General features: G+C 39.5%; 1 protein-coding gene across 6 annotated transcripts in view; it reads left to right on the forward strand.

The window, feature by feature from the left end:
* Positions 1-19,437, forward strand: part of LOC122547353 (ensconsin-like) — a 146,357-nt gene that overhangs the window by 19,504 nt on the left and 107,416 nt on the right. For 4 of the 6 annotated variants that reach the window (XM_043685988.1, XM_043685993.1, XM_043686003.1 and 1 more), the window contains exon 1: positions 5,012-5,156. The exons of the other annotated variants lie outside the window; for them this stretch is intronic. In XM_043685988.1, coding sequence (XP_043541923.1) covers positions 5,027-5,156 — 130 coding nt within the window. In that variant the 5' untranslated portion in view covers positions 5,012-5,026. Of the gene's footprint in view, positions 1-5,011; positions 5,157-19,437 lie in introns of those variants that run through there. 6 annotated transcript variants of the gene reach the window in all.

Raw genomic sequence — 19,437 nt, forward strand, 5'->3', positions numbered from 1 at the left:
TTCTGAAAGTCCAGGTACACCACATCTACTGGATCTCTCTCATCCATCTTCAGAGTTCATCCTCAAAAAAGTCCAGAAGATTAGTCAAGCATGATTTCCCCTTCATAAATCCATGCTGACTCTGATCTATCCTATTACTACTACTCAGATGTGTCGTAATTTCATCCTTTTTAATAGACTGCAGCATCTTTCCCACCACTGAGGTCAGACTAACTGGTCTATAATTTCCTGCTCTCTCTCTCCCACCTTTCTTAAAAAGTGATACAGCATTAGCCACCCTCCAATCGCAGGAACGGATCCTGAATCTATCGAACTCTGGAAAATAATCACCAAAGCATCCACGATTTCTCGAGCCACCTTCTTCAGTACCCTGGAGTGTAGACCAGGCCCCGGGGACTTATCAACCTTCAGACCTAACAGTCTCTCCAACACCAATTCCTGGCAAATATAAATTCCCTTCAGTTCAGGTCCTTCAGTCACTGTTGCCTCAGGGAGAATGCATGTGTCTTCCCCAGTGAACACAGATCTTAAGTACCAATTCAATTCTTCTGCCATTTCTTTGTTCCCTGTAATATATTCCCCAGTTTCTGTCTTCAAGGGCCCAATTTTAGTCTTAACCATTTTGTTGCCATTCACATACCTAAAAAAGCTTTTACTATCCTCCTTTATATTTTTGGCCAGTTTACCTTCGTACCTCATTTTTTCTCTGCGTATTTCCTTCTTAGTAATCTTCTGTTGTTCTTTGAAAGCTTCCCAGTCCTCCGTTTTCCCACTTATCTTTGCTATGTTATACTTTTTCTCTTTATATGTTTCTTAACTTCCCTCGTCAGCCACAGCCACCCATGCCTCCTCCTAGGATCTTTTTTCCTTTTTGAAATGAACTGATCCTGCAACTTCTGCATTATACACAGAAATATCTGCCATTGTACCTCCACTGTCATCCCTGCTAAGGTATTGCACCATTGAACTTTGGTCAGCTCCTCCCTCATAGCTCCATAGTTCCCTTTATTCAACAGAAATATTCTCACTTCTGATTGTACCCTCTCCCTTTCAAATTGCAGATTGAAGCTTTTTGTATTATGGTCACTACGTCCCAATGGCTATTTCACTTGGAGGTCCCTGACCAATTCTGGTTCGTTGCACAATACCAGATCCAGAATTGCTTTCTCCCCTGGTAGGCTCCAGCACCAGCTGTTCTAAGAATCTATCTCGGAGGCACTCCACAAAGTCTCTCTCTTGAGGTCCAATATCATCCTGATTCTCCCAGTCTATCTGCATGTTGAAATCCCCCATAGCGACTGTAGTAACATCTTTGCGACAGGCCAATTTCAGCTCCTGATTCAACTTCCATCCGACATCCAGACTACTGTTTGGGGGCCTGTAGATATCTCCCAAGAGGGTCTTTTTACCCTTAGAATTTCTCAGCTCTATCCACACTGACTCTACATCCCCTGATTCTAGTTCCCCCCGCGCAAAGGACTGAATATCATCCCCTACTAACATGGCCACCCCACCCCCTCTGCCCGTCAAAGTCTGTCCTTATGATAGCACGTCTAGCCTTGAATATTCATTTCCGAGGCCCTATCCACTTGAAGCCACGTCTCAGTTATCCCCACAATATCGTATCTGCCAGTTTCAAAAGAGCCTCAAGCTCATCCATCTTATTAAACATCCAGTTTGTCCCCTCCCCCCCGCTACTTAGTTTAAACGTAGCTGGTGTTGCATAGCAAACCTGCCTGCCAGAATGCTGGTCCATAACCTATTAAGGTGCAAACCGTCTCTCTTGTAGAATTTATGCTTACCAAAAAACTTACCCCAGTGATCCAAGAATTTAAATTCTTGCTTCCTGCACCAGTTCTCCAGCCACACGTTCAAGTCCTTTATCTCCGTGTTTCTGGCCACACCAGCCCGAGGAACTGGAAGCAAACCGCAGATAACCACCCTGGACGTCCTGCTTTTCAGCCTTCTTCCTAGTTCTCCGAAGTCCCACTGTAGTATGTTCCTCCTCTTCTTCCCGACATCATTTGTGCTGACATGTACCACCACCTCTGGCTCTTCACCTTCGTCCTTGAGGAATTCCTGCACTCTGTCTGTGATGTATTTAACTCTGGCACCAGGAAGGCAACACACCATCCTTAAGTCCCGCCTGCTGCCACAAAAACCCCGGTCAATTCCTCTCACTATGAAGTCCCCTATTACCACGGCTCTGTGCGATGTCCGACTCTTCCGCTCTGCCTCCACGCCAACGTTTGATTGACAGACCTGGCCGCCTCGCGGACTGGCAGTGTCGTCTGTCTCGACTGTTTCCAAAAGATTCAACTTGTTCCTAACAGGTACTTCCCCTGGGGTCTCTTGCACCTGTCTCCTCTCTGCCTTCTTCATCATCTGCTCTTTTCTGGTATGGTTGGTGTAATAACCTCGCTGATGGTCTTGTCCAGAAAGATCTCGTTCACTCGGATGAGCCTAAGGTCCTCGAGTTCTTTCATCAGTGCTGCGATATGCTCTGTCAGTAGCTGAACGTAGACACACTTTCCACACAAATCAATGCCAATAACTAGCTATTTGGCATTGTTGACCTATAACTTGATTAGTTAAAGCTCGAGCTCCCTCATAAAGACCCTCTAGAAAAGCACTGACCAGAAATTGGGGGAGTGGTTCAACGGGCCCAGTCCACAAGTTTCAGTGAGATCTTTCTGCTTGCCAGGACTTTGTTTTTTGATATCTTTTTCTCTCTCCAGGTTTTCTTCACTTCGTAAGAGGTACAAGTAATTGATTCACTAACTGCTAAGTCTTAGTTACTAGTTAAAGGCCACAGTTTATAGTAATTGATGAAAAATAAACTGACCTCATGTTCTGGGTATTTTACTGGACAAAAAACGACACTACCTGTTTTTTTCATAGTCTGATGGTTTCTGCCAAAATCATTCACATCAGCTACCCAACCAGAAAGTTGTTGTCAGGCTGATGAGCTTTAGCATCTACAACTAGTCGCAACACAACAAACCAGTCAGCAACCTGTTACTGGCTGAATCTCATTTTGTCCACACCCTCTCCAGCTCAACAAGCAGCGTCTCACACTTCAAGTCAAGCAGTGATTGTTTTTTTAAAAAGGCAGCAATGTCTCTTTGTCCTTTTGCTGTAAAATTCTTTTCCATTTAAAATAAGTCTCTTACATGAGCAGGTTCAAAAGGCAGAGCAACAAGGAATGAAATGTCTGTATTGTATTATAAAAGATAAGAACATAATAGACTAAAACCATATGACTGCATGAAATGGGTGGATGAGAGCGTTCTCAAAAACAATTTCTCTCAACCATTTCAGATCAGGCAAAAGGAACTAGCTGAGGTTAGGATATCCGGTCTGCTTGTTCATGTTGGAGCGAAGGGTCTGATTCTGTGCTGTACATCTGACTTATAAGTGCATTGGAACCAAGGGTCTACTGTAAAGGAGGAATTGAAAGAAATTAGTAAGCAAACAAAAGCATTGAAAAACTTGATGGGATTGAAGGCTCTTGAATACCCAAGGCCTGATTTAATCTATAAACCAGTATTCGAAAGACAAATTGGTGGGTTGTCTTTTCAGTGCAAGTTCCAAAATATCTGCAGATTTTTCTTGTTGTTGAGCATGCAAGGTGCGCAATTATACAGTTGTGGTCTCTGGTTGAAACTTAACATCTTGGGGATTCTTTAAATTTTGAGATAGCCAGTTCTTAATTTTACTTTTTGTTCCAGATGTACGTTTTTAAACTTCATACATGTGTTGGATCTTACATTTTAGTTTTCTCTGGGTCAGTAAGTAATAACATTCTCTCTTTTCCCCCCCCCCCCGCCCCCGCCCACCTTCCCTAAACATAGCTTCTTAATTTTGAATAATACACTTTAATACTGAATTTTAAAATTGTCACCCAATTTATCATGCTGGAATTTTTTGCTCTCAAAAGTTACCATGCTGAGCCTCAATAACACTTCACCTGAGCAACCACACACTGAGAACACGCTGGAATGTTTAGATATGCAGACTTCTAGAAATTTTTCAGTGCACCCAGTTATTGATTAGTTCCCTCCATTTTAATTAAGCTACACAGTTGAAAGGTTTGCATTTTTCTAAATGAAGTTAGTTGAATTGAACAAACAAGTCGATTAAGGCAAAGAAACTAGATCTGTTGTAGCTCTTAGTTGTTAGGAGTGAAGGTATGAATGAAAGCTTAAATAAAACCTGAAACATGTGTTGTGGACCTGATAATGTGTCTGTTTTGAAAAATTAGTTTTAAATATTTTGATTACTGGTTGGTTTCAGAATAACTAAATATAAAATTGTAGGCATTTATTTAATCATGCGTGCTGTTGCTTGGTCGTATCTCTGAGCTAATATTTTAAACAATATTCTACTTTCTCTTTGATTTGTTTTTAAACCTATGTTCTTCTGATTTGTAGCTCGAGCCTTCAATTTTAGGCTTCTGTCTCTGTCCGGCAGTCAGCTGTTTATGCAGCATCATTCCATTCTGTACCAACCACAGCTGAGGGGAAGGCAATACTGTTAATTTGATAGTACCAGTTACTGAATTGGCTGAAAGTGATGCGGGAGCATTCCAGTATTCTGTGATATCCAGCTGAAGAGGCATTTATAGCTCCATTACATTTGTGTATGTCACTGTTGTTGTGGCAACCATTTTAATAGATGGTTCTTTATTTATTTAGAGTTTTTTGTGCATTTTTTTTTTCTGAGCAAGTCATAAGTGGCTCTGCAGGAAGGAGAAAGACGTGCACCAGGATCTATTTGTGAGCATTTGCTGCAGGTCAGAAGAGGTAACCCTGCTAAAGCAATGTTTCATTAGGACATGGAAGGTGAGGAGCTGTAGGCCCCAAATGCTGCACGGATGTTCGTATTTGTTAGCTGTTATTCATCCAAGACAAATCTGTTCGAAATGCACAGAAAAATGGAGATTTTTGGAGCTTTTTAAATCTATTTCACCAGGCAGCTGGATCAGTGGCAACAGTAGTTCTGTGGCAAAGACTATTGTAGCAGCATGCCCAGCTCAACCACTGCCAGAAAGCAGAGGTTGAAAAAGACTACTGCAAAGTCAAAGCTCCATGGTTTATTCACTATTAATGAAGATGATGAACTCAAAAGAGCTAGATATTCGAGACGGCCAAAAGGTATTGTATCAAATTACTGGAGTGGCTACTGTAAGCTATATCATTTGAACTGATGTAGGTAATCTTGATGTAACAAAATCATATTATGAACTAATTTTGCATTATATTTGACTTTTTTAAAAAAAAATTGTTTTATTATGCCCTTCTGCTACTTTGCTGGCATTTAGCCTGAAATTGTTTCCTAAATGTACAAATGTCTTAGTCATGCTGGAAGTACAAAAGTATTGCATGGTATTTGTTAAAAACAAATTGCAGGAGTTCATTAATTTAGTGTAATTGATAGGATTTTGCTACATAGAAATTCAGAATTGTAATTTTCAACTGGCTAGCCTTGAACAATTGTTTTTCCTCGGCAGCAGTGCCTTTCAGTGATAGCACTGACTGCGTAATGGCTTCATAGAATATAATTGGTGCTTTGATTAGAGCTACAAATTGCAACATGCTATTGTTTTTGTGTAGAAATTCAACTGTATTGGATGAATACTAAACAAAATTCTGCTTTTCTCAAATGACCTTCACGTGCACTCCATGATGTTGGTAAAGCATGAGGCTTCATTTACTGGGTCATACACCTTGCCGTATCAATGTTTTCAGTCTACATTTAAATTTGATGTAAAGTTCTATATAGATAATATTTCCTATTGAAGACCACTATACTTTGTGTTCTTTTAAAGTTAACCACGCAAAATAATTTAATATATTACTTGCTAACTTTAAAAGTACCTGTAGTTCATTGCTTTGGACTGCTCCTGTCATTCCATTCAAATTGGTTTCTCTGTCTATGAATGTAATTATTGGCTGTGCACTATCTTGCTATAATAGTATGCAAACTAATAATTTGGCTTTTGCAGTACATTGATGAAATGTGTCCTCGGACCATTCCGATATTGGCTATTGTGAAAGGACAGATGCAATGAGTTATGTTGATTTTGCGAATCTGGTAGTGGGAAACTGCAGTTGATGATTTTTTGCATTAGCTAAGTTCCAAAAATGCATACAATGAAAACTGCTTTTTTTTTTTAAAAAGTTGTTTTTTTATTAAATTTGATGCCTGGTTTCCAGTTCCACTATTTGTCATACTTTTTTAAATCGTAAATATGTTTCTTTAAAGTACAGCACAAAATAAAAGCTGCTGAAAAACTTAACCTGGTTCTTTCTGTTGAATATTTGGCTACCTTCGGAGTGTAAGCTTTTTGTTTTGTGAATCTTCAAATTTCAAGGAAAGAGTGAATGGTAGTTATACTAATACAGGATGTGTGTTACTATAAAATCCATAATGAGGTTCCCAATTTCCATAAAATGTCACTTTTTATAATGTAACTTTTTCACTTGAATTTAAAGATACTTTTACTATATCTGATCACTCCTGTTTTCTTAAATTTGTTGTGAAAGGTTATGACAATACTTTGAATGTAATAAGTAGCAAAATGTTTTTCTCTGGACTTCAATTGTGGACATTTTTGGAGGGGAAAAATAATAATTTGTGAAAAGGCCCAACTTGGGTCAAAAAGTGTGACAGTTGATTAATGAATGGAGCAACTATTTTTACTCCGTTCATAGTTGATTTTAGTTTCTCATTGTATGCTGGGGCAAGGGGAACCTCAAACAATTTCACTTCGAGCTGTGAAACAGACTTCCGTTTAAAAAGTACATTTTATGTGTACAAAATGTCTGAAAAAGCTTTAAAGCCGTTGAAGTATGTTGAAATGTAATTACCATTGTAGTGTCACAAAGTGAAGATGCCCCATGATTTCTGAAGCTTATGAAGTACTTGATTGTTTGACTTAGTTCCAAATTCCATAATACACTGTTGAGCAGGTATTAATTGAAGGGTTTTTTAAAAGCTTGCAATGGAGGGGGCATAATATGAAGGTGGTGAATAATCTTCATTTCTCGCCATTGTATGTATTGCTACTTGTCGCACAGTTCTGGATTCATGAGTCAGTAGGAACAAAAATTTAGCTCTTAGTTTTTAAAACAACTTTTCTGTTCTGAATTTTTAATGACGGAGCACCATCTTGTAATAGTGAGGCTGCCTAAATCAAAGTAACCCTCCTGACTCTCCTTTGCTGGTTGGGTGCAGTTGCACCAGCACTTGAGAAGCTTGACTCAATCAAGGACAGAGCAGCTGCTTAATTTTGTACCCCATCCACCACCGCTGCACGAAGGGAGTGGTGTGTTGTAAGATGCACTATACAACTCGCCAAAGATTCTTCTGAAAGCATCTTCTAAGCCTGTGAACTCTAATACCATGTGTATAGATGATGCATCAAACACCACACTGTACCCCGCCAAACCGCATCCTGCCCTGACTTGCAATACAGAACAACCTCTATTATCCAAACAGGACGGGCGGGGAGTATATTGTTTGGATAATGTTTTTACGGGACCTTGATCTTGTTCAGATAATCTGAAATTCAGATAACTGACGTTCGGACAGCTGAGGTTGTTCTCTATATTGTTCCTTCACTGTCACTGGATTAAAATCCTGGAACTTCCTTCCTAACAACAATGTGGATGCACTACATGACTAGGATTGTAACAGCAGTTCAGGAAAGCAGCTCATTAGTACCCTTTTTTTTTTGAAGGAATTTGGGGGTGTGCAATAAAGGCTGACCAAGCCAAGGCTGCCCATATCCTGTGAACAAATATATTAAAAATTAAATTATTTCAGTAACCAAGGCAAAACAGGACACATTGGAAGAGTCTAGGTAAGGCAGCATGAGTGAAAGAAACCATTTCAATTGAGCAACATTCCTCAGAACTGAGGAGAGATGGATTGAAGATGCAGTGTCAGGCAGGAGAGATCAGATGACAAGACAGTAAAATGCTGATAGGCCAAAGGGGATGGTAATAGATAAAGGTTTTTTTTTTAAAAAAAACTACAATATCTCGAGGTCTGAATAACTGAGTCTGTCTGAATACAAGAAACGAAAGTGTTGCTAACAACAAAATAACCTTTTACAGTCTACATACACAGATGTCACTAGCATCGCACCACAGTGACAGGATGTATTTGCACATGCAAAAATGGAAATTTATGCAGGCAACCATTGACTCGTTGTTCAGCTGTCCTTCACGTGGTCCCCACTGCACGCTGCTTGGCATGAGCGTAGAATCCCTACAGTGTGGAAACAACAGGCCATTTGGCCCAACAAGTCCATACTGACCCTCTGAAGATTAACCCACCCAAACCCATTCCCCATTACTCTACATTTTACCCCTGAATAATGCATCTAACCTGCATATCCCTGAACACTATAGGTGAATTGTTCATGCTAAATTCCCCAACCTGCACATCTTTGGATTGTGGGAAGTAACTGGAGAACCCGGAGGAAACCCACGCAGACATGGGGAGAATATGCCAACTCCACACATTCGCCTGAGGCTGGAATCGAACACCGTTCTGTGGTGCTGTGAGGCAGCAATGCTAACCACTGAGCCACTGTGCACCCTGTGGTCACGTGGACAACAAAAATGACCCTGCCATTGTGGCGGACAGAAAACAGCCAAAGAAAGGAAAGAAATCAGATGGGTAAAAGATGTTACAGAATCAAATTGGAGGTTATGATCAAAATTGTGGAACTTAGTGGGTGCATTCCGAAGGCTGTTGAGTGCCCACTTCAAAGACAGGATGGTTTTTTTTTGAGTTTAGTTTAACTTCATTGGAACACTGGCATCATTAGCTGCCTCTCTTTTTGAAGATGGCATCAATGCAACAGTTAACTGGCGTTTGCTTTGTGACTGAACAGACTGACTGATTCTCAACCCATCAATTTTTGGGAACGGAGAGCAGAATGTTCCCTGAAGTACTGGGATCCAGAGTGAAAGATTTTTTTTTTTCTTCTCTACTTAGTTTCATTTGTACGGTTATATGACTGGAGCGTGATTTATCCTGATAGACACGTTACCACCACTTTGATAGTAAGCTCTTTCCAATGACTACTCTTAATGCTGACATGTTTCAAAAAGAAATTCAGGGAATTGTTTCGTTGTACTGCATTATGCCCTCTGGTCCTAGACTCTCCCATAAAGGGAAATAACCTTTTCTGTTCTACCCTGGCAAATCCTCCCTCAATCTTGTACATTTCAAATAAGGTCACCTCTCATTTTGTTATATTCTAATGAGTGTAGTAGACAGCAAAGAAGGTTACCTCCGAATACAACGGGATCTTGACCTGATGGGCGGATGAGCCGAGGAGTGTCAGATGGAGTTTAATTTAGATAAATGAGGTGCTTCATTTTGGAAAGGCAAATCAGGGTAGGTTCTGGGGAGTGTTGCTGAACAAAGAAACCTTGGAGTTTAGGTTCATTGTTCCTCAAAAGTGGAGTTGCATGTAGACACCGAAAGGAAGACGACATTTGGTATGCTTGCCTTTATTGGTCAGAGCATTGAGTATAGGAGTTGGGAGGTCATGTTGCAGCTATAAAAGGTATTGGTTAGGCCACTTTTTGGACTCTGCATTCAGATCTGATATCTGTGCTATTGGAAAGATGTTAAACTTGAAAGAGTTTAGAAAAACTTTACAAGGATGTTGCCAGGATTTGGAGGATTTGAGCTAGAGGGAGAGGTTGAATAGGCTGGGGCTATTTTCCTTGGAGTGTCAGAGGCTGTAGGGTGACCATATAGAGGTTTTAAAAAATCATGAGGGGCATGGATATAGGGTAAATAGACAAGGTTTTTTGCCAGGATGAGGGAGTCCAAAGGTAGGGTGCATAGGTTTAAGGTGTGAGGAGAAAAGATTAAAAAGGGATTCGGGGGTAACTTTTTCACACAGGATGGAGTATGTATAGAATGAGCTGCTAGAGGAAATGGTGGATGCTGGTACAATTACTACAATTAAAAGGCATCTGGACAGGTATGAGCAGGAAAGGTTTTGTATCAAATGCTGGCAAATGGGACTAGATGAATTTAAGACATCTGGTTGGTGGGGACAAGTTGGACTGAAGGGTCTGTTTCTGTGCTGTACATCTCTTGGTCTGTACTCAGACTCCATCTACTTAACAACTCCTCATAAGACAGCCTCTCCATACTTGATATCAGTCTAGTGAACCTTCTGTGGCCAACATCTAATGGCAGTATACCTTTTTTTAAATAAAAGGGCCAAAAGCTGTTTTCTGTATTCAGCTAGTGTTCTGACTACTGCCTTTTAGTTTTAGCAAAATTTATGTTCAAATGCCATTCCATTTTGAAATAGAGACCACTTTTGTTTGCCTTCTCTATTACCCACTGAACATTGAATCACAAAAAGCTAGCATCTTTGTCGAGGACCCAACTTCCCCCCTGCTCTATAATTTTCTGTACATAAAAAATATTGAGTTTGTGTATTGTTAGTGCCAAAGTGCATGACCTCACCTTTCACCACATTGTATTGTATTTCTCTCACTCACTGACTTAACCTGTCCTCTGCCTCTGCAAACACTGGATCATTCTTGCTACTTGGCACAAGTGAGGACTGCAGATGCTGGAAACCGGAGTTGAGATCACAGTGGTGCTGGAAAAGAACAGCAGGTCAGGCAGCATCCGAGGAGCAGGAAAATCGATATTTCAGGGAAAAAGCCCTTCATCAGGAATACCTTCCCATCTATTTTTGTATCTGCATTTACCTTTTCAGCATTCAACCCATGATCTATATATTCAGCATTGATCTCTGTGGCACCCCAGTAGTTGCAGGTTGCCATCCTGAAAATGTCATCCCAACCCTGTCTTATGAGTTGGCCAATCCTGTATCCATGCTGATATACTGCCTCCCAACACCTTGGTTTGTCTAATTAAGGAGCCGAATGTGTAGTGCCTTTATCAAATGCTTTCTCAAAAAAACTACATTCTCAAATATTACATTCACTTATTTGCCTTTTATCTATCCTGTCTGTTAATACTTCAAAGAATTCTGGCAAATGTTTGTCGGGCATAATTTCTCCTTTTTGTAAAGCCATACTGGCTCTCCTTGATTGATTGTTATGAATTTCTAAATGCTGTGCTGTGATAAGTAAAGATACACTCGACATAGTCTCCAGAGGGACCATTGGGTTGCTCACTCATGAGAGAACACTGGTAGTGGTTTAACCTGAAGGTCACCATACTTTAGCTGAGGGAAGAGGTTGAGAAGGAGAGTCCTTCAGCTAGTACACAAATTGAACACTGTTGGCATTACTCTGCAGCAAAACAGCCTACCTCTACTAATTACTTTTTTTTTAATATAGTAGGTTCTAACATTTTCCCAATGTTAAGCTAACTGTCCATGTGTTTGTTAGGGTGCTGGTTGGAATGCCAGGTTTCTAGGAATTCTCATGCATGTCTCTGTTTGTTTGGCTTGTCCTAGGATGGATGTGTTGTCCCAGTTGAAGTGGTGTCCTTCCTTTTATCTGTATGTTAGTATACTAGTGACAGAGGGTCATGTCGTCTTGTGGCTAGTTGATGTTCACGTATCCTGGTGGCTAGTTTTCTGTCTGTTTGTCCAATGTAGTGTTTGCTTCATTCCAACCACAACTCTCTCAACAGATATATTGACTTGGATCCCATATACCACCCCCTGAGATAAAGAACACAAAATGGCATCACCATAGGAAATGACATCACAACAGAAAATGACACCACCATCCCCAACCCAAGGAAACCCAAACACATAAATGTAAAGCAGGAAACACAGTGTTTGGAGGCTCACTGAAGAGGTTACCTGGTAGGGTGATGAAATGTCTGAAAATGAACCTTCCAACTCAGCAAGAAAACCTACATCCAGAACCTCAACCTGAGCTTCAAATCTTCTCAAAACTCGCTAAGACATATAAACTGCATTGACTGCTTTTTTTTTTTACTTGATTCTCTACAGTTTGGAAACAGGCCCTTCAGCCCAACAAGTCCACACCCACCCTCCGAAGAGTAACCCACCCAGACCCATCTCCCTCTGACTAATGCACCTAACACGATGGGGCAATTTAGTTTGGCCAGTTCACCTGACCTGCAAATCTTTGGATCGTGGAAGGAAGCCCACGCAGACACTGGGAGAATGTGCAAACGCCACACAGACATTTGCCTGAGGCTGGAATCGAACCCGGGTCCCTGGCGCTGTGAGGCAGCAGTCTAACCACTGAGCCACCGTGCTGCCCTAACTACTTCAACCCTCTTTGTGGTGAAGAGGGGTTAATTGTATCCCCTCTTATGCTTTCGGTCAGTTGCAACAAATAATTTGCTCTTATCCTATGAATGTCAGTTAAAACGCTACTAGTTAAAATTCAGCAGCCAATTACAGGATTTTCCTGAATGAAAGAGTGAAATTTTTATTCCTTACCAACTGAAATAATAAAATGTGACATCAAACACACTAACAAGTGTAAAGCTAAAGAACTGAAAAATGTGTTGCTGGAAAAGCGCAGCAGGTCAGGCCGCATCCCAGGAGCAGGAGAATCAACATTTCGGGCATAAGCCCTTCAGGATGCCCGAAACGTCGATTCTCCTGCTCCTGGGATGCTGCCTGACCTGCTGCACTTTTCCAGCAGCACATTTTTCAGCTCTGATCTCCAGCATCTGCAGTCCTCACTTTCTCCTAGTAAAGCTAAAGAATAAGTGTGTCTCGTGTGGTGATGCTGCTCCTTTAACAAGGTTATGCTGTCCTTGGCTTTTTTTTTCAGAGATTGTAAAAGCAGTGATTCTGACAAGTCGAAGTTTGAAGGTTTTTCGGGCCAATTTGATTATAGCTAATAGATACTACCTCAGGTAAAAGCCTTTCAAATTCTTTTTCAAAAAAAGAAGACAGACATGTGTATAAGAAAGGGGAGTGGCCAGTTCTCCCAGCTCAGCTTTTCTCTCTATGGTTCAGTTTGGTTTTTAGCAATCTGGTTGTTCACTGAAAGCAGGCAATTAGTGAGGCTGCTGGTCCAAGAAAGGGCTGCATGGAAAAAGGTCTTCAATGCTGAATATCTCTGCCATCTCTCTTGTAAGACTGTTTGATTTTACCTTTTGGAGTTTTTATAGGGATTTTGAAAAGGCATCATTTAAATTGGGATAAGTTGAAGGGTTTTTTGAATAGATTAAGTTATTCCATTTTTTTTTGTTTTGTTTCATTTGGTAATCTTGTCATTAAATTCTGGTTTGTGTAAAGCGAAGTGATTTGACCATCTGCATCTCCCCTGGAATAACCGTGTTGCACCTGCTTAAAACAATTAGCAAAGTTTTTAGGGTCTGAGCAACTTAATGGTTTGAGAAGCATGAAGAATAAGTCCTCAAGATTTTTTGAGTTTTTAGAGTAGAACTTGAGACTATGGCTGCTTAGTTATGTAAAGTATTCTCAGCATTAGCAAGATTTGCAGGGTCCTTGAATTCACTTTTTTGATTTGCTTTATTATTAGTGCTAGCTTTTAAGAGATTGAGGTGGAAACGTAAAGAACACAACTGGAAACATAAATGCTGCGAATCACAGTTTAGGCAACATCCATGGAGAGAGTAAGCTAGCATCTAGCTGCCTGCTCATCAGAGCTGAAGTGTGGAGGGGGCAGCATTTATGATGCAGTAGTGGGAAGGGAGGGTGTTGGATTGCTCGAGGAGAAACGGTGTTGATGGCTCAGATTGTGATCGGGGGAATGAGAATGGCAGAACAATGGTGTGTCTAACTGCCAGGCTTGAAAGAATTTGCATTCCCACTGGAGTGGAGGTAGGGGAGAAAGGACATGACGACAATGTAATTAGCAATTTGAAGGTGTTGAACTCAGTATCCAGCCCAGAATCTTCAGTAATTTGCTCTGAGAGTAAGGCTTCCAGGTTCTGTTAGGTATGCTTTTTTCCTCTCCCCAAAAGCTGTTTTTGTGGAAATACAATTCATTTGTGTATTTGTGTCTGGAGTTTTTTTTTTTAAAGCTTGAAAATCTGTGTGACATTCTTCTCAATGTGAAACTTTTGGAAAGGTAAATTTAAAAATAGACTTTTTTTTCAGGCCTAACTGAGTTTGCTTTCTTTGAAATATTGATTTCAGCTTAGACTCTCTCTCATTCCCTTCATGAGCTTGAATCAACCTGGACAGATGAGAACTGCAACCACCTTAATTCAGTGATCATCTACAAAAATCACTTTATTCCATTAAAATCTCAGTTTTAAAATTTGAAATTGCAAATTAATGGTCTATATTTTACCATTATTATGACACAATCACTCTTCTTTCATACTTGCAGGTTGATTAATTAGTACCTTCCTAAAGGTTTAAAACTTTTTCTCTGAACTTTTTCCAAAAATTTGCCCATCACTGTATTGGGCAGTCTGCTCTGGAATTATTCAGTCATCTTTTTAAACAATGATACACCTGTATTTCTAAATATGCTCAGGGATGCCCTTCATCATGGCATTTGTGTTAGTGATTTATAATTTTTGTTTTGAGTGCAAATTTAAACCAAAGTCCAACTTTGCTTTCATTGTATATTTGTCACAGCTTTAAACTTCACCAGAAGGATTCCATTCTTTAACCAGTATTCTTGTCGATAATTTTATTTGCCTATTAAAACCTCCATTAGAGTGCCAGCTTACCATACTACAGAGGGTTAGGGTTTGTGCTTGCAGCTTCCTTGGGCAAATTCTAGTTTGATTTGTGCTAGCTGATGTTGAGTTCAGTCTATATGTTTTATGATGAAGATATTAGTTGCTTTTTCCAAGTAACACCTTTGCTGTATGTAAGGAGATCTCTGCAATGTGGGAATTTGACAATAACCGTGTCATTACCAGGAAACCAAATAATTGTCAAAAAGCAATATTTGTCTTAACTTGTATGTTTGCTCAAAAAATTTATAATAGGTATGACATTCATGATTTTACCTTGCTAGATTTAAAAGCTGTAGCAGTTTTCAGTACATTCTTCAAGTATAGTCATTTCTTGTGTAAATAGCTTTCCAGCATTGCTAGTTGTGATTTTTAACATGTAACGATCAATAATAAAATGCACAGCCATGTCAAAATGCAGGCTATTGTTTACCTTGAAGGAGCAGCATTCCAAAATCTAGGATATATACTATTTATTACGTTGACTAATAGAAAATTGTTTGAAATGTATTTCAAGCTGAACCAGTAGTTCTTTGTTTATGCAAATATGCAAGTTCCACAGCTCCCCTGAAGAGTTATTTCCGTCTTTTGTGGGTGTGGAAAAGAACACGACACTAAGCTTCATTTTGACACGTCAGCAGATCAGTGTACAGTGAATTATTTTAATAAGGAGTGAGACTGGAATGGATGGTAAAATGGATAAAATAATTCAAGGGGAAAAAGCACTCATTACTGCAATTCTGTATAGAAGTGTGATTCATTGCAACATTATTCAATCAATAGTGTAATGGAAAATGCAGGGCAAGTGCTCAAATTTAAACACAACTGGGACTGTTGCAATATTAAATCAAAATATTTAATTTGAACGAACAAATCTGTGTCATCTGTTTTAAGTTGGAAACCCAGAACAAAACAGGTAATGAAGGGTCTGGCGACTACAATTACATGTTATTCTCTAGAAAAACCTGAATTTGGACGGCCATTTAACTATTTTGGGATTGTGATGTACTGTGCAGAAACAGGCCATTCAGCCCAACCAGTCCATGCCATTGTTTATGCTCTGTTCACTGTCTAAATGTAACATTTTAAACATGTGTTCATTTCCTTATGCATGTCTAGTTTCATCCACAAACTCATCTACACTGTCAATGTGACCTAGTTCCTGTTGTAGAACATTTACATTCTTAGCAATATTTTGGTTAGCATCTGTCTCCTGAATACCCTTTTACTTTCTTTTAGAGGACATTGATGTCCTCTAGTTAAGCTCTTCTTTCATGAAGAAATACTTTTTGTGCCCATTCTAACAAAACCTTTTCAATAGTTTTAAATGTTTCATTAGATTGCCCTGTTGCTTTTTATTTTCGAGATAAGGCACCCTACCTATCAGTTCTTTCCTGATGTTATATCAATGCATTTCTGGTACTTTCAGTGGGAGAGGGGACATGCCAGTATTTATGGTCACAAGTCCCAAATAAAGACTGAACTAAGATGTTCTGCATGGAGTGTATGAGGAGCTAGGCACTAAATTGAAAAGCAAAACCTCCAAAAGTTATGAATTCTGGATTTTTAAGTAGACTGCAGATTTGCACAGAGTAAAAAAAAAAAAATTGGAAGGACAATGGGTTTTGATTCATGAGGCACTGGCATCGGTATGGGGGAGGTGGGGACTGTACTGTTAGGGGGGTCAACACTTGAACCATGCTGGAACCAGTGTTCCTGTGCGCTGCATAAAACTAGAGAAAAAGAGGATTTTAAACTCAGAGACAAGGGATCAGATATGAAAACGATCAAAGAAGGCATAAGGTAAGAGGAAAATAGTCATACATGAAGGTCAGAGGAGCAGAAAGGGGCTGAGGGTGGAACAGAAGCTAGGAATACACCAGCAATCCAGGCTAGATGTTCTAAAGATAACAATTGCATGCAGCATTCATTATATAGCCAATTCATATACAGGTAATAGCAAATAAATATGATAGCCATTATGACATGGCTTCAGGATACCAAGGATTTGAATTTTGAGGGCTACATGACATTTAAAAATATAGGGATCTAGAGGGGTAGCATTGTAATTAAAAAATCCATTTTAAATAATCCGTAGGGTTCAGCTGTGGATGTAGAATCAGTTTGGGTGCTAATGAGAAAGTGGGGAGTGAAGTCAATAGTGGGAGTGTTCTCACTAGGGTTGGGGAATATAAGAATAAATATTAGGCGTTTGTGATATAGGGACAATAATAATCATGAGTGACTTTGCACTTTACAGTTAGTGGCCAGGATGAGGAATTCATAGAATTTCTTAGAGTGTAGCATGTTTCGTAACCAACAAGAGCAGATTATATTGGTATTCTGTAATATGACAGGATTAATTCATGGTCTCTGGTAACAGTAGCTGCAATGATTAAATTTTACCTGCATTTTGACAGGGAGAATCTTTGGGCTAAGACAAAGATTTTAAACCTAAATAAAAGCAAATGTGTGGCATGAAAGTTGACCTAGCTGAATTTAATTGATATAGTAGGCTAGGGGTTAGATCAATAGTGACACGGTGACAGACACTTTTGGGGATATTTCAGAATAAGTATATTCTGACTATAAAGAAAAGTTGTAAAGAAAGGAACCTACCATCCATGAATAACTGAAGTTAGGCAAAGCATCACATTTGAAAAAGCTTATTTCTGTGTAATGCTAATTGTCAGGTGATTGGTAAGAATGTAAAGTATGACAATGTCTAAAAGCATAATTGAGATGAAGAAATTCAAGTGAGAGGGGGAGCTGGCGGAGAATGTTTTAAGTGGATTGTATCAGTTTCTATAGGCTTTTTTTAAAGAAAATGAACTCTGTATTTTTTTTAAAAAGGAAATGGAGGCTTAATTAGTAGATAATAAGAAAATGACTGTGGATGAACAAGTTTTTTGCTTTTGTCTTCAAGAGCATTAAAACAAAAAATTCAGTAATAACTGTAAATCCTGAAATGGAAGGAAGAGAGGGACCTGATGAAATTAACGATTAAGAAAGAAATGATAAGCAAATAATTTGATAGAACTGTGGACAGAGAGGTCTGAGTCCAGATGGATTTCTTCCTCGTCTTGAGGTTTCTAATGAGAAAATTTAATTCCTTGCATTCAGGAAAGGTCCCATCAGATTGGAAGGTGGAAAATATAAAACCTCTATTCAAGAATAGTGAGTGGGCAATAATCTGTCAGATGATGTGTTATATGCTAGAATGTGAACGAGGAATGACAAAGCACACTCACTTAAAAGGAGGATAACTACTGAATTTCGAGATGCAGCGGGATTTGGGTTTTCTGGTACAGGAGCCACAAGAAGTTAGAATGAAGGGGCAGTATGTAATCAAACCTAATGGAATGTTGCCCTTAGCAACAAAGAATTGAATATAAAAGTAGGAATTTTATACTAAAGTTGTTATATCAGGCGTTAGTGAGTTGACAGTACAAATATTGTGTGCAGTTTTAATTTTCTTTATTTTAAGGAAGTATATAAATATGCTGGAGGCAGTTCAGAGAAGTCTTACCCTAGAGTGATACTTGGAATGAGTGGGTTGTTGTATGTCAGTAGATTGAACATGAGCAACCTGTCCAATCAAGCCTCACTTCATTTTTTTTGAACAAGTATAAGGTCCTGAATATATAACACCATCTCTGAACAGATTGATTAGAATAAGTTTAGGGAATGTTGTGGCAAAATGACACTGTCCGTACCTCTGATTCAAGAGGCCTAGGTTTAGGTCCCATCTGGTCCAGAGAGGTTGTTTATATCTAAGATCATGAATGGTCTTGGGCACATTGGTTGTGGGACGGAAAGAAAAGTTTCCTCTTGTGAAGCAGTCTAGAATTAGAGTGCACTGTTTTTAAAAAAAAAAAGTTGCCCTTTCAAAACAGGTGAGAAGTTTGATTTCTAGACTTGTCCAACTTTTAAATTCAGAAGGTGGTGGAGACGGGGTCATTGAATATTTAAGGCTGAAGTGGATTGATGCTTTTAGGCAGTGGTTTGAGGATTATTTGAGGGGTAGATCTGAATATGGAATTTGAAATACAAGCAGCTCATCAATTATCTATTGAACTTCAGAGCAGTCTAGAAGAGTCAAATAGTCTCCAACACTCCCATTTCATATGGTCTTATCATTTTTGAAGCATACAGATCCTGAGGTACTTGACTAAGTACTGGCAGGATGTTTCCTTTTCACAGGGAGATTAGAATTGGGGGGCAGTTAAATCAAGTCTCCCTTTTAAGACTAAGAGGGTAATTTACAATAAGAAATTTTGGCTCCTAGTGAGCAATGGAGGCTGATTCAGATGGAGTTGGACCAAGAGTTGATAATAACTGTAGGCATTGAGGAAAAAAGTGGAGTTCACACCACAACCATGTCAGCCTGATCTTAATGTTGGTGGGGCATGTTTGAAAGGCTAAATTACCTATTTCTGCTGCTGAGGGGACGAGACATTTTAAATAGTGTACCAAAACAGAAGTTGCTGGAAAAGCTCAGCAAGTTTGGCAGCATCTGTGAAGAGTAATCAGTTAATGTTTTGAGTTCACTGACTCTTCCTCAGAACTGATGATAGCTAGGAAAATGTAGGTTTATATGCAGAAGATAGGATGGGGGGAAGCAAGTAAGGAATAAAACAATAGGTGGGGATAGAGCCTAAAAAGAGAACAGTTGGGCAGACAAAGGAGTGGGTAACAATCCGGTTAGGAGGGTGACGAGCTGTTAATGAAGACTGTGTTAGTGACTAACAATAGGTAGTG

Source organism: Chiloscyllium plagiosum, chromosome 3, assembly GCF_004010195.1.
Source record: "Chiloscyllium plagiosum isolate BGI_BamShark_2017 chromosome 3, ASM401019v2, whole genome shotgun sequence".
NCBI classification, from domain to species: Eukaryota; Metazoa; Chordata; class Chondrichthyes; order Orectolobiformes; family Hemiscylliidae; genus Chiloscyllium; species Chiloscyllium plagiosum.